The 26,753-nt window shown below is 43.4% G+C and overlaps 1 protein-coding gene across 1 annotated transcript in view; it reads left to right on the top strand.

Annotated features, from left to right (window-relative positions):
• LOC141133706 (uncharacterized) overlaps window positions 1-26,753 on the top strand; it is a 64,335-nt gene that overhangs the window by 4,198 nt on the left and 33,384 nt on the right. Inside the window, exons 3-4 of the mRNA XM_073623203.1 lie at window positions 6,240-6,350; window positions 17,045-17,086. Coding sequence (XP_073479304.1) covers window positions 6,240-6,350; window positions 17,045-17,086 — 153 coding nt within the window. The remainder of the gene's footprint in view (window positions 1-6,239; window positions 6,351-17,044; window positions 17,087-26,753) is intronic.

Genomic DNA, 26,753 nt, shown 5'->3' with positions numbered 1-26,753 from the left:
CTGTTACCCATCACCTGATTGGCTTAAATGACAGGCGCTGTGATTGGATGCCTATCAGGTGGAGAGGACGGGAGGAGACACATGGAGGACACCGCTCGCCGCCGTCACCCGCTGCCCCACCGAGACAGGGTAAGTGCCGGGCAGACGGCGAACTGGCGGGGGGTGTCACAGTGGCAGCATTTGATGGGCACAGTGGCTGTATTTGATGGGCACATTGGCTGCGTTTGATGGGCACAGTGGCTGCAATTAATTGGCACAGTGGCGGCATTTGATGCCACAGTGGCAGCATTTGATGGGCACAGTGGCTACATTTAATGGCACAGTGGCTGCGTTTGATGGGCACAGTGGCTGTGATTGATGGGCATAGTGGCTGCAATTGGTGGACTCAGTGACGGCATTTGATGGCACAGTGGCTGTATTTTATGAGCACATTGGTGGCATTTGATGGCACAGTGGCGGCATTTGATGGGCACAGTGGCGGCATTTGATGGGCACAGTGGCTGCAATTGATGGGCACAGTGGCTGCAATTGATGGGCACAGTGGCTGCATTTGATGGGCACAGTGGCTGCATTTGATAGGAAAGTGGTGGCATTTGATGGGCACAGTGGCGGCATTTGATGGGCACAGTGGCAGCATTTGATGGGCACAGTGGCTGAGTTTAATGGATACAGTGAGGCTGCAATTGATATATTTTTTTTCAGAATTTTTCAGTTTGTTTGCGCCCCCCAAAAAAAGTTTGAGCACCAGCCGCCACTGTTTATAAGTAAGGAAAAGTTGGCCCTTTGCATTGTAAAAGTCTTCTCCTCTAAGACATGGTTAGCCTTTCTTAACGTTTTCATTGTTGTCTGGTCTTCTCTGTGTGCTGCCGAAACTGAGAGTGAAGGGGAGGATATAACTGCAAGTCTGTTTGCCTGCAACCCCTGGCTAAGAGGGGGCATGGGGAACATAGAAGAGGTTTCTCCAGCCAGAAGGCCAGCTATAGTCCTGTACTTTGGCACCTTAGGAGCTTATTATTTTTGCACTTTGCACAGTATGTAGCACTTACTCACTGCAAAAATAGTAGGGTGTATGTGAGGTGTAAGCTGCGTATCCTGGCTGACTAAGTTGTGGACGGGGCCATTCATCCTGCACGTGGGGGGTATTTTTCGCCGTGAACGCTCTCATCAATGCCCAGGACCAGGCACGGACCACCGCGGCCATGTAACAGTCAAATGTTATGAAGGCTCCGAGGCTTAAAGATGAGCCGTAACACTGCAGTAGAAATGTAGAGTTCCTCTGAAAAGTGCTGTCCCGTGTCACTACACACTTTAGCTTGATGTATGTTGCATTTGGGATTCACACCGCTGAGCCCGTGCCCTCTCCACCAGACCAGCATACCTCTGTCACCTCGCTCCCAGTGACTGAATGGGGCCTCGCTACGCACATAGCGCTGACCTCATGTGTGCACATGCTAACTCCTTCCTTCCCGCACTGTACGGCCAGGCTAAGAGCCTCCATAACACGAGTCCAGTCACTACGAGAAACTAGCCGCTGGGGAGGAAGCCAGATCATTGACCCCCTTGCTACTAGAGGACCCATCACCTGCACCAGGTACCACGCTATATGGCCAGCTCCAATGCACCCTGCACTAGTAACTGGCTACCAATAGCAATTGCACTACTCCTCCTGCTTATCTTGCCGAGTAGACCTTTTGTGGTGGCTTTACTTCATACCCTCTAAAGGTCCTGTTCTTCTGATACGCCATATCCCATCATGCACCTCTTTAGAGTAACTTCAGGCTTTCAACATTTAATGAAACTTTAATGAGCATTCATCAGCACAGTTCAACAGCAAACTGTACATGAAACAGAGTTCAGCCCTACATATCTAATGCAGGTTACCCAGGCAAAATCCATTCAGCAAACGTCCAGTGATGGTAGGTTCCTAGACAAAAACAGAATGGCACACGAGAGGGTATCGAAACTCACTAATAACACAACTAAAAGTCTATAAAGTCCAGGAAGTATACGTATGCAGCATTGATGGCAGCTCCCTTGAAAGCGAAGCAGTCAGTGGAAGAACAATGGGAGAAAAACAAGGTACGCCAAAACCTGCAGCAGACGATGCAACAAATGGTATATTTAATGAAAATCAGCCAAATGGCTACTCACACTAATATAAAGATCAATAGACATATAAAAGTATAATACAGTGGTCACTCAGCGAGTCCCCAGGGGATGGTGGTGTGTAGATGTTAACACAAGAAGAATGGAGAGGAACAAAGGACCGGACATCCGTCTTGTCGTCTCAAAACCAACATGGAACGCACTCGGAGTCGCGTCAGAAGTGACGTCAGAACATGGAGATAACGTTTCAAAGCATTCCGCTTCTTCATCAGATCTAAATCGCTATTGATCAGTTCTGATGTCACTTCTGATGTGACTCCGAGTGTGTCTTGATTTATTACTAACTATTCAATTATAGGTATTGGAATTTCCTTTAAAATTTGTCATAATGAACATAATGAATACAAATTTATCCGAAGTTACAAATTATCTGAAATAACAAATGCCGCATCTAAACGAATGGAATGTAACAAATTAATAATAATAAATAACAAGAATAATAAAAATGTTTTATTATTATTATTATTATTATTATCTATTATTAGGGATGAGCCGGATGTTCCTGAAGGGTCTGGTATGGAATCTAAGAGGAACCCTGTGCCAAAATGTAAAAAATATGGCGTTGGGGTCCCCCCCAAAATCCATACCAGACCCTTATCCGAGCACACAACCTGGCAGGCCGCAGGAAAAGAGGGGGGGACGAGAGAGCGCCCCCCCTCCTGAACCATACCAGGCCACATGCCCTCAACATGGGGAGGGTGCTTTTGGGTAGCCCTCCAAAGCACCTTGTCTCCATGTTGATGGGGACAAGGGCCTCATCCCCACAACCCTTGCCCAGTGGTTGTGGGGGTCTGTGGGCAGGAGGGCTTATTGGAATCTGGAAGCCCCCTTTAACAAGGGGACCCCCAGATCCTGGCCCCCCCCTACGTGAACTGGTAAAGGGTACATTGTACATTACCATTTCACAAAAAAAATGTTAAAAATAGTAAAAAAGACAGGAGACATTTTGGGACAAGTCCTTTATTAAGAGATAAAAAAATAAAAATGTCCCGCAACAGCTCCGCCTCCATGGGAGGCTCCCGCTGAGTGATGCTTCTTCTCGGTGACAGCTGTTATATAGCTGAGGGTGGGGCCACCTGGTGACGTAAATGGGTGACCCCGCCCCCCCTCTGACGCCACATGCCATAGTGTCTCCTGTCTTTTTTACTATTGACACTTTTTTTGTGAAATGGTAGGGGTACAATGTACCCGTTACCAATTCACATAGGTGGGGAGGCCGGGATCTAGGGGTTCCCTTGTTAAAGGGGGCTTCCAGATACCAATAAGCCCCCCCGCCCGCAGACCCCCACAACCACCGGCCAAGGGTAAGGATAAGGGCCTAGTATGGATTTTGGGATGACCCCCATGCAATTTTTTTTAAATTTTTGGTTCGCAGTTCCCCTTAATATTCATACCAGACCCAAAGGGCCTGGTAATGGACTGGGGGGGACCCATGCCTTTTATCTATATTTCCAGGACCCGACAATTCATTACAGCCACGATCTATTTTAAATGACTTTTTTCCTTTAGAAATGTCATTTTGCTGTGGTATTGTTCTAAACACGGGAAAACTGTGTCACTTTACAGGGATACTATAGACACCCCCAGGCACGATATTTAAAGGAATATTTCATCTTTATTGTTTCACATTAAGCGTTATTAAAATCACTGCTCCTGAAAAAACATTCATTTTTAAAACTTCTTTTTGCATTGATACATGTCCCCTGGGGCAGGACCCAGGTCCCCAAACACTTTTTATGACAATAACTTGCATATAAGCCTTTAAAATGAGCACTTTTGATTTTTCATGTTCGTGTCCCATAGACTTTAACGGTGTTCGCGTGTTCGAACAATTTTTTTGCCTGTTCGCATGTTCTGCTGCGAACCGAACGGGGGGTGTTCGGCTCATCCTTAGTGTAGATGTTAACATGAGAAGAGAGGAGAGGAACAACCGGCCAGACAACCGTCTCGTCGTCTCAGAACCGGCATGGAACTCACTCTGAGTCGTATCGGAAGTGACGTCAGAACATGGACGTCACTTCCGATACGACTCTGAGTGCGTCAAAAACTGCTTTCTGTGGTTCTTACTTTTTGACACTTCTTTTGGTGAATGGGAAGGAGTACGTTGTACCCGATACCCATTCACATGGAGGGGGGGCGGGATTTGGGGGCCACTCGCAGACCCCCACAACTACAGCCCAGGGTTGTTGAGAAGAGGCCCTTCTCCCCATCAACATGGGGACAAGGTGCTTTGGGGTGGAGAGGGCAGAGCCCCCCCCCGCCCCAAAGCACCCACCCCCCAAGTTGAGGGCATGTGGCCTGGCATGGTTCAGGAGGGGGGGGGCATTCACTCGTCTCCCCCCTTTTCCTGACCTGCCAGGCTGCATGCTCGGATAAGGGCCTGGTATGGACTGGGGGGGGCACCACGCCATTTTTTTCTTTATTTTTTTAATAGCTGGCAATTGTACCCGCGAGTCATTTTTTCTTTAAAAATGCCAGTTTTTTTTTTGTAGCATGTTCTATACATGCTACAAATGCACCACTTTACAGGCACATTAAGGGACCCCCCCAGGCAAAATATTTAAAGGAATTTTGCATTTTCATTGTTGCACTTTAAGCATCATTAAATCACTGCTCCTGAAAAAAACATTGTTTTAAAAAAAATATATTAAAAAAAAATAATAGATGATACATGTCCCCCAGGGCAGTACTTGGACACCCATAACCCTTGGCCAATTACTTGAATGTAAGCCTTCATAATGGGTACTTTTCAATTTTTCCTGTTCGGCTCCCATAAACTTCAATGGGGTTCGCTGCTCGGGTTAGAACATTTCCCCTGTTCGGGAGTTCTGCAGCGAATCGAACCGAACAGGGGGGTGTTCGGCCCATCCCTGCTGCAGATGAGAAAAGGTATTTAGCAGTTTATATTTACCAAAATAATTGCATTTCCATGTTCTGTGTACTGTGGGAGACCAGATATTGGGTTTAGTAACACTTAAAAAAAACAGCTAAAAATAAAAGAGCACACACTTTGCAGCATGAGTTCTATCTAAAGGCTCAGCCGTCTTACAGGGGATGGTTGGTGGGAGTCCTTTTACATTGTGTGGCAGTGGTGATGCTCTTCTGTATTTCAGTCCCACGTGTGTATCCTTATCAAAGTATTACAGAGAAGGATTGTTACACCTGTAGGCAGTTGCAGTCTACTTTCTCCACTGCAGAGGGCGCTCAACCACAGTGACATTGCAGGGGGGAGAGGAAGTCAAGAGGAAGGTGGTTCCTCTATAGTTTCCTGGGTCACTGAGGAAGCAATCAGATTGAATGCTGCCATCCTGTGTGACTCTGGCGGCCATCTTGGGTCAAGCAGAGCCTAATGAATGCTCCCAGGCTTGGTTGGTGCGCATTTCGCGTGTGGGTAGTGTAGGGACAGGTCACCTGTCTGACAGGGACAGTAATTAGTAGCAGGGTGAGGTTTCAGACAAGTAGGGAAAGGATAAGGACACATAATCCATCCTGGACACCTCCTCATTTGGGTACAGATGGGATTATCTTTCCGCCCCTCAAGACAGATGCTGTCAGCACACCTGAGACCTGCTCTGCTACACACTGCTGTCATATGCTGTGAGTGTTTCCGTTTGGGTGCCTTCTGGTCGAGTTCTTGTGAAATACTGAATTCTGCATGAATACAAATTCTGTTTTCTGCAACTAAGCTCATTGCCAGTGCCGGGACCAGATCATCCAGGGCAAAGATGCCAAATTGTGCCCCCCCTTCATTAGGTGCAAGCTTATGAGCAGGAAGGGGGAGAGAAAGCACAGCCTGCACCTCCTTCCAGCTCTCTCCTCTTCTCTATGCTGTTTCCAGTGCTGAGCTGACAGAAGTAGTGATGCCACTGTCACTACTCCTGTCTGCCCTATTGAAGAAGGAACTTGTGACACCCCCATCCCTACAATACACACTGCCACTAGGGCAGCTGCCCCTTCTGCCCCTAGGGCAGCTGTCCCTTCTGCCCACCCCTTGTCCCGGCCTTGCTCCCCGCACACACCAGCTAATACATACCGGATCATTCACGAACCCCTTCTGTCTATATTTATTTCAGAGCCTCCAGCTGACAAGAATCCCCAAGGTTGGGTTATCATCACCCTGGTGGTCCTCCTAATCTTGATGTTTCTTATTTTGCTCATCTTCACAAGTCTCCTGTTTGTTTTCTGTAAGTATTACAACTACGGTTATATTTTTTTCTTCTCTTTGTTTTTGTATTGGTGAAAGGAAACATTAGCTTTAACCATTTAGCTTGCATCCAAAATTCATATTGTAAGGTTTTTTATCAGATTGTCAGATAGCTTTAAGGTAGACCTGATCTCAAAGTGAACATTAACACCTTAATAAGATGCGGAATACTTTTTATAAATTTAACAAACTTTGGGCTCCTTGCCTCCATTTATTGCTCCTGCCTTATTCCTCACCTGTGTGGTAATCTTTTTACTGGGTCTTTTGCACCACACCTTTAGCACCCTCTAGAAGTGCTAAGTTTAGTGTAGGAAAAATTAAACTGAGCTCAGGGCTAAGCCTGAGCTGTGAATCTGGGTCAGGGTTCAGTGACTCAGGGCTGGGTGACTCATCCTAGCAGCTTCTCTGGTACCTCCCCCTCTTTTCTGGGACATGAAGAATGTTCTAGACATAGTGGGTGGGGGTTAGGGGAAGCTGCTTGGAATATTTATGAGGGCCTCAGCCAATCCCCAGTAAAGGGTTGCCAGGGTGAAGGCCCCCTCATAAATAGGCATGAGTCTTACCTGCTCCCGTAACCCAGCCATGGCTCTCCTCTTACTAAACTGTGAGCGTTGGCGCAAGAATCACCTCCCCTTCATGCTTCATTGCTTGACAGCTGCTAAAAAATCTATTGCTTCCTGCTGGAAACAACAAGACCCTCCAGAGTTTACCTTCTTTTTGATGAACCTCAACACTCAGACCCAATTTGAACTTGGCAAAAGTCAACTCTTTTGTACACAGTGGTTGGCTTGGCTCCATCATTCATTATGTAGTGCACATCTGTAATGGTGACAAGACAACCCCATCGGTTTCCCTTGGAACGTCATCCTTGAAGTCTAGCCATTTTCCTTAATGTCTTTCACCTCCGCCTTTTCTCCACCTAAGAGATGTACCCAGCAAATGTTCTCTCGCTTGTATTCCTTGACATTTTATATTTTATATATAAAGTTAGAATTACAATACTACTGTGATATGTAACCCTACAATTACATCTTTGATTGAGATGCACTCTGTAAGCTCTTATTTCAAAATGTAATGAATACTATTGAAATTAAATAGGCATGAGTCATGCCAGGAGGGGAGTTGGGTGGAAGATGGAGTGCTGAGGTAGCTGCCCGTGGCCCTTGAGGGTGCCCCCTTGTCTGAGGGGGAAATGACCTTGGGCTGGGGCTAGGGAGCTGGAAGGAACCGACCAAAACACACAGAGGAAGCCCTTCCTGGAGGCACAGGAGCAAGGAGAGAGGACAGCAGGAGTAGGTCAGCACTACAGGGAGATCTCCTGACAGTCAGCCGGGTGGGCTGGTGAGTGTCAGTCTGGAGGACTGTGGGGAAAAGTTAGCCTGGAGGGCTAGTGAAAGGGGCAGCTGCAGCCAGGCAGGTTGGCTGTGCCTGAAGAGGTGGTGCTGGGGTCAGTAGCCACATGAGTGATGCTAGATGGACACTGAAATTCTACTACATAACCAAGGGGCCTCAGGTTCCTGTCTGTAATGGGCCATTGCTTTAATCTGACTATGTGACCGTCAGGTATTCACAATGTTCCAGCTGGGGTTCTACAAGTGAGTGCTGGAGGAAGAAGAGGAGCTGTATATAGAGACTCGATATAGGAAGAGTCATCCCTGAAGTTGTTGAAGTCAAGCAGGCATCCCATAAACTCCCATCCCTATCTAAGTTATTATCCCTTAATAGATAACACAAAAAAAACACGGACTGTTCTTTGACTCCGGAGTGTCTGTGAAAATTTATTTTTTGGGGGGCAGGAGATTTTTGCTGACACATAATGGTCATAAAACTTGAGGGGGGGGGGGGGCACAATTTGGCGTTTTTGCACTGGACTCTAGATGACCTTGTCCCAGCAATGTCGGTAGGCTGACCATATATGCTATAAGTTCATTCCTGTTTGTTGCTCCTGAGTAGGTCACCTCCCCCCCATCCCTGTGTAAAGTATGGGGGGGCTCTTGTATCTTTCTGCTTCATTGCTGCATTATGCTGTTAGGAATAAGTGTGAACTTTATCATTACTTTTCTCCAGGCTGCATCCTGGTCCATGTTTCTATGCTTTAAAACGTATGGCAGTGTTACTCCGATTTTAGCCAGTCATAGCAAAAATAATAAAACTTTAAATGGAAGAAAAAAAAATCTTTACCCTTAATTCCTTGGGAAAAATTAGCATGGCATTCCCTGTGCCTCTGCATTCCTGTTCTGTAGCCTCATAGCTGTATATCTGCAGAGTGCAATCATCTAAGTCGGTGGTCTCCAAACTGAGACCAGATGGAGCCCTTTGCTTGCCTCTATCTGGCCCTTGGGACGCTATTCCTCCAATTGACACCAATATAGAGGCACCATTCCTTGTTCTTCTCACACTGGTCACAGTCTGGCCCCCCTAAAACCTAATGGACAGTAAACTGGCCCTTTGTTTAAAACGTTTGGAGACCCCTGATCAAGAAAATTTCTCTGCTTCTGTTTCATCCATTCTGTGGATCTGTGGTTCTTCCACCTCTATCATTCCCCCACCAGTCATCAGATTACCAGTCATGGGGGAATGAAAGAGGGGCAGCTTTGACATGAGTTAGCAAAGCCCTGCCTTTCCCAAGATGGCCATCTTCACATCGAGACTGAGTGTAGAACAAAGTATGGCAAGTCCATAAAATGTAAAAAGATCAGCTTCAGGTAGACAGTGGGCGATACTGGAGACTTATCCTATATGCTCTGCTTGTCTTTTTTGTGCACAGTTTCCATAGTTCAGGTCCTCTTTAACACCTTCCTGCCCAGTGTATAGTAAAATGACGGCCAGATGGGACATTCGCCGTTCTGGGTGGGCAAGCTGCGGTCTGTCACCCGTTGTGTGACAGATCAGTGTACTGGCCTGCTGCCGGTATCATGTGATTGCTGTGACCAATCACGGCAGATCACATTATAAGTGTACACAGGAAGGCTTCAATTTATGCCATTCATTGTGTACTATTGTGTTGATCTCTGTGATTAGTCACAGTGATCACATGGTACACACAGGGCCAATAACAGCCAATCACAGCCTATCTGTACCATGTGATTAGCTGTGGCACAATAGTAAACACTAAATGAATGGTTTTATTCAGAAAAAATGGGTTGCTTGTAACAGTGAAATTCACTGTTATAAGCAATCATAGTGTGTAAAAAAAATAATCCTGGTCACCTCCCCAGAGTAGTACAGCGTTGCTCTGGTTACAGTATGTAAAAAAAAAAAAACTTGTAAAGCAAAATGAAGTTTTAAAAAATATTACATTTTCTTTTTTTTTTCTATTATATACTGTCACCAGTCAGTGTTCCTGATCACCGCCACACCAGTTATATGATGATGCTGTACTGCACAGGCGATGGTATATATATAAAAAAAAAAAAATGTGAAAAAAAATATTTTTTTTAACCACTTCAGCCCGGACCATTATGCTGCCTAAGGACCAGAGGACTTTTTCCAATTTGGCACTGCGTCGCTTTAACTGCTAATTGCGCGGTCATGCAATGCTGTACCCAAACGAAATTTGCGTCCTTTTCTTCTCATAAATAGAGCTTTCTTTTGATGGTATTTGATCACCTCTGCCGTTTTTATTTTTTGCGCTATAAACGGAAAAAGACCGAAAATTTTGAAAAAAAAAAAGATATTTTCTACTGTTTGTTATAAAAAAAATCCAATAAACTCAATTTTAGTCATACATTTAGGCCAAAATTATTCGGCCACATGTCTTTGGTAAAAAAAATGTCAATAAGCGTATATTTATTGGTTTGCGCAAAAGTTATAGCGTCTACAAACTAGGGTACATTTTCTGGAATTTACACAGCTTTTAGTTTATGACTGCCTATGTCATTTCTTGAGGTGCTAAAATGGCAGGGCAGTACAAAACCCCCCCAAATGACCCCATTTTGGAAAGTAGACACCCCAAGGAAATTGCTGAGAGGCATGTTGAGCCCATTGAATATTTATTTTTTTTGTCCTAAGTGATTGAATAATGACAAAAAAAAATAAATATTTACAAAAAGTTGTCACTAAATGATATATTGCTCACACAGGCCATGGGCCTATGTGGAATTGCACCCCAAAATACATTCAGCTGCTTCTCCTGAGTACGGAGATACCACATGTGTGGGACTTTTTGGGAGCCTAGCCGCGTACGGGGCCCCGAAAACCAAGCACCGCCTTCAGGATTTCTAAGGGCATAAATTTTTTATTTCATTCCTCACTACCTATCACAGTTTTGAAGGCCATAAAATGCCCAGATGGTACAACCCCCCCCCAAAAGACCCCATTTTGGAAAGTAGATACCCCAAGATATTTTCTGAGAGGCATGTTGAGTCCATGGAATATTTTATTTTTTGACACAAGTTGCGGGAAAGTGACTTTTTTTTTTTTTTTAACAAAGTTGTCACTAAATGATATATTGCTCACAGAGGCCATGGGCATATGTGGAATTGCACCCCAAAATACATTCAGCTGCTTCTCCTGAGTACGGAGATACCACATGTGTGGGACTTTTTGGGAGCCTAGCCGCGTACGGGACCCCGAAAACCAAGCACTGCCTTCATAATTTCTAAGGGCGTACATTTTTGATTTCACTCCTCACTACCTATCACAGTTTTGAAGGCCATAAAATGCCAAGATGGCACAACCCCCCCCCAAATGACCCCATTTTGGAAAGTAGACACCCCAAGCTATTTGCTGAGAGGCATGTTGACTCCATGGAATATTTTATATTTTGACACAAGTTGCGGGAAAGTAACACATTTTTTTTTTTTTTTTTTGCACAAAGTTGTCACTAAATGATATATTGCTCAAACATGCCATGGGCATATGTGGAATTACACCCCAAAATACATTCTGCTGCTTCTCCTGAGTACGGGGATACCACATGTTTAGGACTTTTTGGGAGCCTAGCCGCGTACGGGGCCCCGAAAACCAAGCACCGCCTTCAGGTTTTCTAAGGGCATAAATTTTTGTTTTCACTCCTCACTACCTATCACAGTTTTGAAGGCCATAAAATGCCCAGATGGCACAAAACCCCCCAAAATGACCCCATTTTGGAAAGTAGACACCCCACGCTATTTGCTGAGAGGCATGTTGAGTCCATGGAATATTTTATTTTTTGACACAAGTTGCGGGAAAGTGACAAATTTTTTTTTTAGATTTACAGAGGAGGTCTACTGCTAAAATTACTGCCCTCGATCTGACCTTCACGGTGATACCTCACATGCATGGTGCAATTGCTGTTTACATTTGACGCCAGACTGACGCTTGCGTTCGCCTTTGCGCGAGAGCAGGGGGGGGACAGGGGTGCTTTTTTTTTTTTTTTCTTTATTATTTTTTTGATTTTTGTATCTTATTTTTAAACTGTTCCTTTGATTTTTATGTTTTTTAATCATTTTTATTGTTATCGCAGGGAATGTAATTATCCCCTATGATAGCAATAGGTAGTGACAGGTACTCTTTTAAAAAAAAATCGGGGTCTATTAGACCCTAGATCTCTCCTCTGCCCTCAAAGCATCTGACCACACCAAGATTGGTGTAATAAAAAAAGCTTTCCCAATTTCCCAATGGCGCTGTTTACATCCGGCGAAATCACCTCCGACAGCGCTGGAGTCACGGCTTTATGTGTGGGAGCAAACGCTGTTGCTGTCAAGATAAATAAATCCGCTCTGCAGCTGAATGGCGTACCTGAAAACAATAAAATGGTTACCAACAAAACACAGTAAACAGTAAAGTATAAAAAAATTGCATATCTAAAAAGCAAACATGGTAAAACATAATAACAATAAAACATTGCAGAATAGAATACAGTAAAAAAGAGCAGAACAATAGAGAGAGAATAGAGAGAGAACAATAAAACAACAACTAGTTTTGTTTTTTTTATTTTATTTTTTTTGTGTTTTTTATTTTTTTTATTTTTTTTTTATACACTTTTTTTAGTAACTTTAACTTTTGTAACTGGTACCAGGTTTGGGTCTCTCAAAATGCGATGGCATCTTGGGAGACCCTGTGAAAGTGTGTCCTAGTCTGTGCAGTGCTGTACCCTACGCTAATACTCAACTAGTGTATGGTAGCGTTCAAAACATTCACCCATGCAAAGACCAGGATTGCCAGGACAGGAGGGACAATAATACCGGGTGTCGCGCCTAAATTCGCGCTTGATACAGACACGACATCTTTTTTGGGGGGCTCGTTGGGTAGGGGTACTCGGGAGGGCATAAGGAAAATGCCTCTCATGCAGACGGCCTACTGCATTTGGTTGGGGATGGTGAGGTGGAGCACCGTCTGGATACAGAAGGGCTCTGACGATCTCTTCCTGGAATTTAAGGAAGGATCCAGTCTGTCCTGAAGCTCTGTATAGCACATGAGCGTTCAGCAAAGCCAATTGAAATAAATAAACAGACACTTTTTTGTACCAGCGTCTGGCCTTACGGGCAACTAGGTACGGCACCAACAACTGGTCGTTGAGGTCCACCCCTCCCATATTTTGGTTGTATTCGTGGACACAGAGGGGTTTCTCCACAACACCAGTCGCCGTAGTAATTTGGGCCGTCGTGTCTGCATGAAGGGAGGTGAGAACGAAAACATTCTTCTTATCCCTCCACTTCATAGCGAGCAAATTATTACACCACAAGCAGGCTCTCTCCCCCAGCCTAAGACGGGAATCTACAAGCCGCTGAGGAAAGCCCCGGCGATTAGGTCGCACGGTGCCACATGCTCCAATCTGATGATCAAACAAGTGACTAAAAAGTGGCACGCTTGTGTAATAATTGTCCACGTACAAGTGGTACCCCTTTCCGAATAAGGGTGACACCAAGTCCCACACAATCTTGCCAGCGCTTCCTATGTAGTCAGGGCAGTTTGTCGGCTCTACGTGACTATCTTTGCCCTCGTAAACCATAAAACTACATGTATAGCCTGTGGCTCTGTCACAGAGCTTATACATCTTGACTCCGTATCTGGCACGCTTGCTGGGAAGGTACTGTTTGAATGACAAGCGGCCAGAAAATTTAATCAGGGACTCATCAACGCAGACAACTTGATGGGGAGTAAACAAGTCTGCAAAACGTTGGTTGAAGTGGTTTACGAGGGGCTGAATTTTGTAGAGTCGATCGTATCCAGGGTCTCCACGAGGACGACAGAGTTCATTGTCGTTGAAGTGCATGAACCGCAAAATCTGCTCGTATCGTGCCCTGGCCATGGAGGCAGAGAACACGGGCGCATGGTAAATTGGGTCAGTGGACCAATATGACCGCAACTTACTCTTTTTATTCAAGCCCATGTTGAGGGAAAGGCCCAGAAAGGTCTTAAATTCGGAGACCATAATTGGTCTCCAATCTCTGGCAAGGGAGGACTGGGGATTAGCGGCGTTGTGTTGACCAGTGTATAAATTGCTTTGGTCCACAATAGATCTATAGAGATTTCCACCTGAATTCCGGGTTGGCCAGTGAATGGGGGAAGTACGGGTGCTGCAGAAGTGGTGGGTACCCAATTCGGATTGGTGAATGCAGCAGGAAGGACACTATGGGCACGATGGGCCTGTCTTTGTCTTCTTGGTGGCAGCGGGACACTACTTGTGCTTGCCACCTCGCCAGCTTGAACTGCACTTATGGGACTCGCCACGTCACCACGTGATACTGCAGTGCTGGATGTACGACCAGGGTGTACTAGGCCGCTGGTGCTTGCCAGTTCACCAGAAGGAATAGCGGCGCTAGTACTTCTCTGCTCCATACGAGAGCCCTGCGGTTCTTGCACTTCAAGGACAGAAGAAGAAGTTCGGGGTCGGGTACGCTTGACCTTGGCAGGGACCACAACTCTGTCGTCAGAGCTATCTGTCATGGAGCCGCTGTCCTCTACAGGATCGTATTCTGAGCCTGAATCTGACAGATGAATGACTTCCTCTTCACTATCTGTCATACTCAGAAACGTGTAGGCCTCTTCACTAGTGTACCTTCGATTTGCCATTTTGGGCTCTAAATTTAGGGGTACACTAGTGAGACTCACAGGCAAAAAAGCTCCTGACTGTCAGCGACTGATTCAAAATGCTACCAAAAAACTGTTAGCGATCGCAGGGATCAGGCCTGACTCTGCGAACGCTGCAGTTATGCGTTTAGTGTTTTGTAAGTGTCAGTGATCGATCGATACTGCACTTGGGTGGGCTGGGCTGGGCCGGGGGCAAAACGCAGGTGCTAGGAGGTATCTGGGCTGATCCCGCTAACACTGCGTTTTTGAGGACCCTAAAATGCTGGGGACGCTAGTATAGATCTGATCGGATCAGATATGGATCCGTTCAGATACTATAGCACTAAGGGAGGTGTATGCTGCATGCGTGGGTGTTAGCGGTACTGGCACTAACCTGACGCTGCCTGGGGCGACGCAGACCTTATCTGACCCTAAAAACTTAACTTATATCACCGCCGGGCAATTAGGGGGTTAAACCTTTATAAGGTAATAAATGGCGGGTGCCCTAAAACTATAATAAACTATAATAAACAAACCAACTAACCAGCGTCACCCGTAACAATTATACAGTGATCGCTGGTGAAAGGGTTAACTAGGGGGCAATCAGGGGGTTAAAACCTTTATTAGGTAGTATATGGGGGTCCCTGTCACTATAAAATACTGACAGCGAACCTATATACTTACCTCCCTAACTAGCATCACCTGTGTCACTAATACAGCGATCAGAAAAACGATCGCTTAGCGACACTGGTGACGGGGGGTGATCAAGGGGTTAACCTTTATTAGGGGGGGTTAGGGGGGTACCCTGGACCTAAAGGGGGGTACCCTAGACCTAAAGGGGGCTAACCCTAACTGCCCTAACACTTATAACTGTCACAAACTGACACCAATACAAAAAAAAGAAAACTGCTATTGGTGTCAGTGTGACAGGGGTACAGGAGGGTGATCGGGGGGTGAAGGGGGGTGAAAAGTGTGCCTGGCGTGTTCTACTGAACGTGTTGTGTTGGTGCACTTACTTGGATGTCTTCTCTCCTCGGTCAAAAAGACCGGCTCGAGGAGGGATGACATCACTTCCTGTGCCTCTGTTTACATTACAGAGGCACAGGAAGGATTTTCATTCGCCGGGAGCGATCGGGAGGGGGTGGCCACGAATGGATGGCCTCCCCCTCACCTCTCATCGCCCGGGAAGAAATGGCGACCGCCTCTGGCACCGGGGGGGGGCCCCAATCGGACCCCCCGCCCGTGGAAGGCAGATCACGTGTATGTACGTGATTCTGCCTGTCCGTGCCACCTTGCCAACGTACATCGGCGTGAGGCGGTCGTCAAGTGGTTAAAAAATAATAATTTTCCAATAAATTGTGAGAAAAAAATTACAACTTCAAAAAACTTGTGATGCTTCTTACTAAGTAAGGACTGTCTACTTTTCAAAAAAGGGGTCATTGGGGGGGTATTTGTACTGTCCTGACATTTTTGGGCCTCAAAAAATGATAGGCCATTAGTACATCAGGATTGATCGATTTTCAGATATACTGTATATCCCACAGTTTGTAGTCTCTATAACGTTCCTAAAGACTAAATAATATACACAGATTTGGGTTATTTTCACCAAAGAAATGTTGCAAATTACATTTTAACCTACATTTTTATAAAGAAAGATTTTTTATTTGCTAAATTTTATAACCGAAACAAAGAAAAATGCAACTTTCTTTTCATTTTCAGCCTTTTTTTATGCAGCAAAAAATTAAAAAAAAAATACCACCAAAAGAAACCTCTATCTGTGTGAAAAAAAAAAAAAATTCATATGGGTACAGTGTAGCATGACCGCGCAATTGTCATTTAAAGTGTGACAGCGTTAAAAGCTGAAAATTGGCCTGGGCAGGAAGGGGGTGAAGGTGCCCGGTATTGAAGTGGTCAAGGTGTTAAAAGTGTTCTACGGAGACAATGGCATCAGGTAGTTCATGGTGGTGTGCTGAGTTCTTTACGCTCCACTCTGAATACTTTGTGTCACAATTAAGTTTTATGAATATCATACTGGCGGCGCGCAATTATTCTCACATTAAACAAGCTGCCAATGGGCTTCAATAGGCTTCACCAAGGCTTGAATTTTGTTGAAAGCCTTAAAGTTTAAAGTGTTTAAAGTACGGTTGCAACCTCATCCCTTTAATCCAGGACACATATGAATTCCACAGGTTCTGAGGTTGATTTAATGCAGATAAGGCACCAAGTGAGTTTAATTACCACCTTGATCAGCCACAGAACCTGTGTAATTAATATGTGTGTCCTGGATTAAAGGGATGATGTGGCAACCCTAGTTTAAAGTGACAGCCAACATTATTTTTGAGATCTGTGGTTACCATACTTGAACTGAAGTTTACTTTAAACAGGCTTCAACAAATCTGCTTGAAGCTTGCAGAAAGCTTTACAGATGGCTTGCTGTACACCCTGCTGTTATGCAAATGCAAGTTTGTGTGTTCAAGGTCTAACAGTTTTGCTTTTTTAAGAAAAAGTCCCCCCCCCCGTGTAGAAGTAGATGTTTACTATGGAAGACCTTCTCAAAGAGTTATTTAATTTATGATTCACTGGTCACTTATCTGAAAGAGATTATTTTTTCATTTCTACATATATACTGCTCATTCTGTGAGGGAAATTTATTTATATTGTTTTCTTTTTCTTTCCCAGATAAGAGTATCACGGACGAACAGTCCCATCTGAACAGCGATGGTATTTCCTTCCTCTATTTAAAGCCGTATAAGTTTCAGTGTGAAAAGATATAGTGATATATATGTGTTGACAGATATATGAAAATGTTGCTGTGCAGGAAGAGGGTGGGATGGTAGACACGGGTCCCCGGTTCCTTCACCAATGATGGTTTTTGTGTAGGTTAACCACATGAGTCAATGAAAATAATTTTAAAAAATGGGTACGGTGCCAAATACCATTCAAACACTATCCCAATCTGACGCTGCTACTAAAATTAGTGTTAGAACTAATAAGCAAAAGTGTAATAATAAATAAAATAAAAAGTGGATATAAGTGTAGATAAAAAAGTTCATATTTCATCCAACATTGCTGTAGAAAAGAAAAACAGTGAATCTTCTTATAGGTGCTCCAATCACCGTGTGATGTTATAGTTCAAATTAAAGTGCTTCACCCGAAGTGATAAGTCAAAGCACTCACCAGATAATATCGGCCACAGAGTGACCACCAGGCATATAAAGGATCAGATAGATATCTCTCATCCGAAGTTCCCTTTAAGGATGGTACAAAGAAAATGAGAGGATGGGGCTTTATAGGTACATCATATACAAGGCAAGACAAATGCAATAGTATAAAAATATAAATCATTTATTATAAGGAGACAAGATAAAAGTAGGGACTGCATGTTACAAACATAGTCCTGGGTAAGCACACACATCCTGACCCTGACCAGTGAGACAACTGAAGTCACAAAAAATGTGTTCCCACGACCTAAAGTTTCAACATGTTTCGCCGTAATGGCTTCATCAGGAAAAGGACGGGGATATTCAGTTAAAAAGATATATATAAGACATATATGTATATGACTGCCTCGCATTCAGTTCCTCCACAACATCTGTAAATGGTGGCTCCTCATAAAAAGCCACAGAAAGGCACGGATAGTGTAACAACGTCTTTTTAATACTAATAAAAACACACTTACAAATCCAAGTAGTGGGATATAAGATACAGATAAAAACGGGCTTCAGTTATGGAGGGAAGCAGAGTCCGGTCTGGCACCTCGCGAGTATGTATAAAACTCGGTGTGTGTCTTGGCGTACGTCCCGGCTGTATAAGAAACAGAGGACTCGTATCTGCGTGTCGAGCCTCCCTTTCAAAGTTTTCACGCTCGTGTGCGCGTCATCAGGAAATGGATTTTACTGGAGCCTAAATACTGGTGCCTTCATTATCCCCTTCCCGCCGAGTGTACGCAGATGTGCGTACTCGGCTTTCCGGGGTTATACCGGGATGATGCCCACAGCTGCAGGCATCATCCCGATACCATGTTGTAGAGCGGGCGATCGGCCATCTGAGTATAACAACCGATGCGGCTAAAAGCCGCTCAGCTGTTATACCAGAAGAGCGGGAGGGCAAACCCCCCCCTCCCGCCGCATCCCGCCGCTCTTACTGGGCCTCCCGATCCACCGGGAGGCCCGATCGATGATCCGCCGCCTCCGGCGGCTGCTGACAGTCTGGAACGAAGCCGTGTACGGCTTCGTTCCAGCCTTCTAATTGTAAACGCGGAAGCGACGTCATGACGTCACTTCCCGTTTACTCGGCTGCCAATGGCGCCGGTTTAAAAAAAATATACAGTGTTCAGAATCACCGTTTTCAGTGATCTGAATACTGTGAAGTGCAAAATAAAGAGTACCTGTCACCACCTATTACTGTCACAAGGGATGTTTACATTCCTTGCGATAGCAATAAAAGTGATCAAATTAAAAAAAAAAAAAACACAATTTCTAAAAATAAAAATAAATAAAAGCGCCCCCGTCCCCGCGAGCTCGCACAGCAAAGAAAATGCATATGGAAGTTGCGCCCGCACATGTAAACAGTGTTCAAATCACACATGTGAGGTATCGCCGCGATCATCAGAGCAAGAGCAATAATTCTAGCACTAGACCTCCTCTGTTACTCTAACCTGGTAACCGTAAAAAAAATTTAAAGCGTCGCCTATGGAGATTTTTAGGTACCGTAGTTTGTCACCATTCCACGAGTGTATGCAATTATAAAGTGTGACATGTTTGGTATCTATTTACTCGGCGTAACATCATCTTTCACATTATACAAAAAAATTGGGCTAAGTTTATGTGTGTTTTTTTTTTAATTCATGAAAGTGTCCTTTTTCCCAAAAATTTGTGTTTAAAACACCGCTGCACAAATACCGTGTAATAAAAAATATTGCAACAATCTCCATTTTATTCTCTAGATTCTCTGCTAAAAATATATATATAATGTTTGGGGGCTCTAAGTAATTTTCTAGCAAGAAATATGGATTTTAACTTGTAAACACCAAATGTCAGAAATAGGCTTAGTCATGAAAGGGTTAAGATTGGTCAAAAATGAAAAAAAAACGAAAAAAAAGTTCTATCTGGAAAACTAAAAGGACCCTTTTTCTTTTATAAAAAGTTTCCAAATCAAAAAAGGTTCTGTTAACCTCCTTAGCTGCGTCCTTACAATAAAAACATGATAAACCACAATTTTTAAAAAAAAGAAGTAAGACCAGAGACATGTAGATAAATCTGTTTGCATCTACTTATTGTATCCTCCCTGTGTGTACTCCACACTGTACACATATGGTATAATCATGTGTACCTATATTAATACACATAAACTGTATTTATAACCCATATATATATATACTAGAACTATTACACAATCTAAGGTCTAATAACCATAAAATCATTCCGTTTTTTAATGGGAGATAAAATGTTGCCCCCCTATGGTGGAAACTTATTAATGCATACACAATGCAAAATAGGGGGGGGGGGGGGTGAAATGCACTTTACCTATGTTATAGTATACTGTCCTGGATGCAATTCGAAAAATCATGAAACTATATGTATGATACAATAAAAACCACCAAAATAGTATATGTATAAAATTATATGTATATATAAATGAATACATAAATAAAATCTACACATATAAAAGTTACCAAAGAAGAAAGAAAAAATTCACAAAAAATTCAGGTCAAACTGTTAATACAAACCCATTGGTGAAATGGTAGAGAACAAAAAAACAGAAAAGAGAAGAGGAAAAAGGGGGGGGGGGGGGGGTAAAAAAAAAACTCAATCAATAATCGGTCAAAAAAGCAGTTCAAATCTCGATGTTCATGCCAGCCGGCATGAGACATCCCAACTCAAAAATCCACCGGGTCTCGGCCTGCGAGACCTTGGTGAGCATGTCACCCCCTCTCCAATGTGGCAAAAACTTGCCTATCCCATAAAATTTTAAAAGCGCTGGGTTTTGCTGGAGATGGGTTCTACAAGAAAAAGAGATTGCAGAGGAGGCAGACAAAAAAAAAGTAAGAGAGAAAATTAGAGTCAGATATATTCAATCTGGCAGGGGAAACTTTCACTGAGGATGAGTTGCAAACTCTCCAGGAAGGTTTAAAGTTTGCCCCAGCGAGGTTTTTGAATAAATTTGACACCATGATTGATATTGAAAAGTTTTCCAGGAAATTAAATATTAAAATTTTTTTTATGGAGGCTAAATGGCAAGAAATTCAGGCTAAAGAAACAAGTTATGCACACAGTGGTCTTAGAAATAATTCCACTTTTAACACTAAACCATATGGTCACAAATATATTGATGTCTTTAAAAATATGGTACAGGAAGACATTATAAAATTAAAAAAAGAGGAAAACTAAACCAGTAAGGGAAGCTATAAATAAGTTGAAAAAAAAAAAAGAAATAGTAATTTGTCCCGTTGATAAGGGGGAGGCCTTGTTATATTGAAGACATCCGCATATAAAGCAGAGATGAATAAGATTTTAGGGGATAGAGACACATATGTTAAATTACTGGGTAACCCCACTCCTAAATTAAAAAGAAATTAGAGGAATGGTTAAAAAAAAGGGTCCAAGAAAGGCATCTTGGATAAGAAGGAAGCAAAATATCTTAATCTTAGAGCACCCAAAATACCAGTAATGTATCAACTACTCAAGATGCATAAGAATAAAACTACCCCACCAGGAAGACCCATTATTAGTGAGATAAATTCACTTTGTTCCCGCACTGGTGAATGCTTGGATACATTTTTCCAACCTTTGGCAGCAAAAGGTCCTGCTTTCTTGAGAGAAGGAAAGGATTTGAAGAAATTGTTACAGGAAATACGTGTAGAGGGATCGACATTGTTGGTCACAGCAGATGTCGAGTCCCTTTACACTAACATAAAACAGAATGACGCGCTGGATGCGGTCAAATGGTCCTTACATAAGTATACAAGTCTAAAACAAGACCAAAATTGCATTTTTGATTGAAGGGCTGAAAATGAAATGAAAATGTCCAATAATTTTTTGGTACGGAGAATTTTTCAAAAAGATAAAAGGGGTGGCTATGGGGGCTAAGTATGCCCCCAGTGTAGCCAATATATTTTTGAACAGATGGGAAGATGAAGATATTTTTACAGATGAGTGGCCACAGCTAAAACTATATCGTAGGTATATTGATGACCTGTTTTTCATGTGGGAAGGATCTTATGAAGACCTACAAGAGTTCATGGCCCACATGAATAACAATCGCTATGGTATCAAACTCACCAACAAATTGAGTTATGAGGAGATACAATACCTAGACTTGGAAATTTCAAAAAGGGGCACCAATCTTTATACCGGAACCTTTTTCAAAGAGGTAGACAGAAACGGGTATATTTCAACCCAAAGCTGTCACCACCCAGGGTGGATCAAGGCTATTCCTAAAGGGTCAATTCGCCCAGATCAGGTGGAATTGTGATCTGGATGAAGATTACTGGACTCAATCTGAAATCCTGATGAAAAGGTTTCTGGAAAAAGGATATAACCACTTTGATCTTCAAAAAGTCAGGATGGAGATATTCAATACCAACAAGGAACATCTGATTAATAAAATGAAGAAAAAGGACAACCAGTTTGAAATGGCCTTTGTTACAGGTTACAATTTAGATTATAAGAAGGCTGAGAAATCCCTAACAAAATACTGGCCCATACTTCTTAAGGATAGCACTTTAAGTAAAATCCTACCGTGCAAACCCTTGTTCAATTACAGAAAGGCCCCTGTCCTTAGAAATATGATTGCGAAAAATGTAATAGAACCCCCTAAAATCCGTAAAAAAACTTTTTTGGACACAATTGTTTTTATAGATGTGGACAATGTAAATCGTGTAGCACAACTGCCGATAAAAGAAGAAAGATGTTTATGGGTATCAATGGAAAGGAATATAACTGGGTGGCACAGTAGTGTAGTGGGTAGCACTTCCGCCTGGCAGTAAGAAGGGTCGCTGGTTCAAATCCCAACCACGACACTACCTGCCTGGAGTTTGTATGTTCTCCCTGTGCCTGCTTGGGGTACTCCGGTTTCCTCCCAAACTCCAAAGACATGCTGGTAGGTTAATTGGATCCTGTCTAAATTGTCCCTAGTATATGTATGAATGTGAATTAGGGACCTTAGATTGTAAGCTCCTTCAGGGTAGGGACTGATGTGAATGTACAATGTATATGTAAGGCGCTGCGTAAATTGACGGCGCTATATAAGTAACTGAAATAAATAAAAAAAATAAAATAAATAAAATTGACAAGTTCATATCCTGCAACACCAGATATGTTGTGTATCTCCTCACATGTCCTTGTGGGTTGTTATATGTGGGGAGGACCACAAGATGTCCGTACAAGAGTATAAATGAACATGTAACTAATATTAAAAATGGCTTTAAAAAGCACAGTGTCTCCAACCATTTTAGAACCCATCACCAGCAAAATCCAGCGCTTTTAAAATTTTATGGGATATCCACTTTTTATTTTATTTATTATTTAGTTTGTTTGTATTGCACTACTGTTGCGCCCTTCACTGTTTTTACATTTTAACCACATGATTCCTCACCAATGATGGTTTTTGTGTAGGCTAACCACCTGAGTCTTCACCAATGATGGTTTTTGTGTAGGCTAACCACATGAGTCCTCACCAATGGTGGTTTTTGTGTAGGTTAACCGCATGAGTCCTCACCAATTAGGGTTTTTGTGTAGATGAACCATGTGTGCCCTCACCAATGATGGTTTTTGCGTAGGTTAACCACATGAGTCCTCACCAATGATGGTTTTTGTGTAGGCCAACCACATGAGTCCTCACCAATGGTGTATTTGTGTAGGTTAACCACATGAGTCCTCACCTATGATGGCTTTTGTGTAGGTTTACCACATGAGTCCTCACCAATGATGGTTTTTGTGTAGGTTTACCACATGAGTCCTCACCAATGATGGTTTTTGTGTAGGTTAACCACGTGTGCCCTCACCAATGATGGTTTTTGTGTAGGTTAACCACATGAGTCCTCACCAATGATGGTTTTTATGTAGGTTAACCACATGAGTCCTCACCAATGATGGTTTTTGTGTAGGTTAACCACATGAGTCCTCACCAATGATGGCTTTTGTGTAGGTTTACCACATGAGTCCTCACCAATGATGGTTTTTGTGTAGGTTACCACATGAGTCCTCACCAATGATGGTTTTGTGTAGGCTAACCACATGAGTCCTCACCAATGGTTGTTTTGTGTACGTTAATCACATGAGTCCTCACCAATGATTGTCTTTGTGTAGGTTAACCATGTGTGCCCTCACCAATGATGGTTTTTGTGTAGGTTAACCACATGAGTCCTCACCAATGATGGTTTTTGTGTAGGCTAACCACATGAATCCTCACCAATGATGGTTTTTGTGTAGGTTAACCACATGAGTCCTCAGTTCTTGCAGCAATGGTGGTTATTGTGTAGGTTAACCACATACAGTGATGGCCAAAAATATTGGCCCTCCTGCATTTCTGTCAGATAATGCACCAGTTTGCCCAGAAATTTGTTGCAATTCCAAATATTTAGGCATTCTCATGTTTATTTCTTTTGTTGTGTTGGTATGACACAAAATTGGAGAAACAAAAAACCAAATCTGACACACAAACTCCAAAAATAGACTGGACAAAATTCATGGCACCCTCCATTTTTTATTTGGTAGCACACCCCTTGTAGAACATAATTGAAGTCAATGGCTTCCTGTGACTATCAATAAGTTTCTTACACCTCTCTACTAGAATTTTGGACCACTCTTCTTTCGTCAACTGCTCCAGGTCTGTCAGATTGGAAGGGTTCCTTTTCCCAACTGCTGTTTTGAGATCTCTCCACAGCTGCTCTATGGGATTTAGATCTGGACTCATTGCTGGCAAGGTTCAGTACTCTCCAGTGTTTTGTCTTAAACCATTTCTGGATGCTTTTTGACGTGTGCTTTGGGTCATTGTGCTGCTGTAAGACTCATGACCTCTGACACAACTTTCTGACACTGGGCCCTACATTGCACCACAGAATTCTTTGGTAGTCTTCAGATTTCATAATGCCATGCACATGGTAAAGACATCCAGTGCCTGCAGCAGCAAAGCAGCAACAAGACCACCACCATGTGTGACTGTAGGGACTGTATTCTTTTTTTTAAATGCCTCATTTACGTGCCTTGCAAAAGTATTCACACCCCTTGGCTTTTTACCTATTTTGTTACATTACAGCCTTTATTTCAATGTTTTTTAAATCTGAATTATATGTGATAGATCAAAACATAATAGTCTAAGTTGGTGAAGTAAAATTAAAAAATATATACATAAAACTATTTTTCAGAAATAAAAAAATGATTGGCATGTGCGTATGTATTCACCCCCTTTGTTATGAAGCCCATAAAAAGCTCTGGTGCAACCAATTACCTTCAGAAGTCACATAATTAGTGAAAAGATGTCCACCTGTGTGCAATCTAAGAGTCACATGATCTGTCATTACATATACACACCTTTTTGAAAGGCCCAAGAGGCTGCAACACCTAAGCAAGAGGAACCACTAACCAAACACTGCCATGAAGACCAAGGAACTCTCCAAACAAGTAAGGGACAATGTTGTTGAGAAGTACAAGTCAGGATTAGGTTATAAAAAAATATCCAAATCTTTGATGATCTTTAGGAGCACCATCAAATCTATCATAACCAAATGGAAAGAACATGGCATAACAGCAAACCTACCAAGAGACGCCGCACACCAAAACTCATGGACCGGCAAGGAGGGCATTAATCAGAGAGGAAGCACAGAGACATAAGGTAACCCTGGAGGAGCTGCAAAGTTCCACAGCAGAGACTGGAGTATCTGTACATAGGACGACAATAAGCCGTACGCTCAATAGAGTTGGGCTTTATGGCAGAGTGGCCAGAAAAAAGCCATTACTTTGGAGGAAGGTGCTCTGGTCTGATGAGACTAAAATTGAACTTTTTGGCCATCAAAGAAAATGCTATGTCTGGTGCAAACCCAACACATCACATCACCCAAAGAACACCATTCCCACAGTGAAACATGGTAGTGGAAGCATCATGCTGTGGGGATGTTTTTCAGCAGTCGGGACTGGGAAACGTTGAGGGAAAGATGGATGGTACTAAATACAGGGATATTGTGGAGCAAAACCTGTACCACTCTGTGTATGATTTGAGGCTAGGACGAAGGTTCACCTTCCAGCAGGACAATGACCCCAAACACACTGCTAAAGAAACACTTGAGTGGTTTAAGGGGAAACATGTAAATGTGTCGAAATGGCCTAGTCAAAGCCCAGGCCTCAATCCAATAGAAAATCTGTGGTCAGACTTAAAGATTGCTGTTCACAACTAGGGATGAGCTTCGTGTTCGACTCGAACATTGGCTGTTCGCAAGTTCGCCGAACAGCGAACAATTTGGGGTGTTTGCGGCAAATTCGAATGTTTCCCGTGTTTAGAACAGTCTGACAGCAAAATGACATTTCGAAGGAAAAAACCCATTTAAAACTACCTGCGGCTATTGCATTGCCGACAATACACATAGAAGTTAATTGATAAAAACGGCATGGGAATTCCCCACAGGGAAACCCCGAACCAAAATAAAAAAAAAAAAAATGAGGTGGGAGTCCCCCTAAATTCCATACCAGGCCCTTCAGGTCTGGTATGGATATTAAGGGGAACCCCGGCCAAAATTTTAAAAAAAAAATGACGTGGGGGTCCCTCTTTTCCTGCGGCCTGCCAGGTTGCATGCTCGGATAAGGGTCTGGTATGGATTTTAAGGGGAACCCCGCGCCAAAAAAGAAAAGAAAAACGGCGTGGGGTCCCCCCAAAAATCCATACCAGACCCTTATCCGAGCACGCAACCTGGCAGGCCGCAGGAAAAGAGGGGGGGACGAGAGTGCGCCCCCCCTCCTGAACCATACCAGGCCACATGCCCTCAACATTGGGAGGGTGCTTTGGGGTAGCCCCCCAAAACACCTTGTCCCCATATTGACGAGGACAAGGGCCTCATCCCCACAACCCTGGTTGTGGGGGTCTGCGGGCGGGGGGCTTATCGGAATCTGGAAGCCCCCTTTAACAAGGGGACCCCAGATCCCGGCCCCCCCCTGTGTGAAATGGTAAGGGGGTACTTACCGCTACCATTTCACTAAAAAACTGTCAAAAATGTTAAAAATGACAAGAGACAGTTTTTGACAATTCCTTTATTTAAATGCTTCTTCTTTCTTCTATCTTCCTTCATCTTCTTCTGGTTCTTCTGGCTCTTCTGGTTCTTCCTCCGACGTTCTCATCCAGCATCTCCTCCACGGCGTCTTCTATCTTCTTCTCCTCGGGCCGCTCCGCACCCATGGCA

The sequence above is a fragment of the Aquarana catesbeiana genome, linkage group LG03, assembly GCF_042186555.1.
Source record: "Aquarana catesbeiana isolate 2022-GZ linkage group LG03, ASM4218655v1, whole genome shotgun sequence".
NCBI classification, from domain to species: domain Eukaryota; kingdom Metazoa; phylum Chordata; class Amphibia; order Anura; family Ranidae; genus Aquarana; species Aquarana catesbeiana.
The sequence above is the reverse complement of the archived record's forward strand: the minus strand, read 5'-3'. Positions and strand labels throughout refer to the sequence as shown.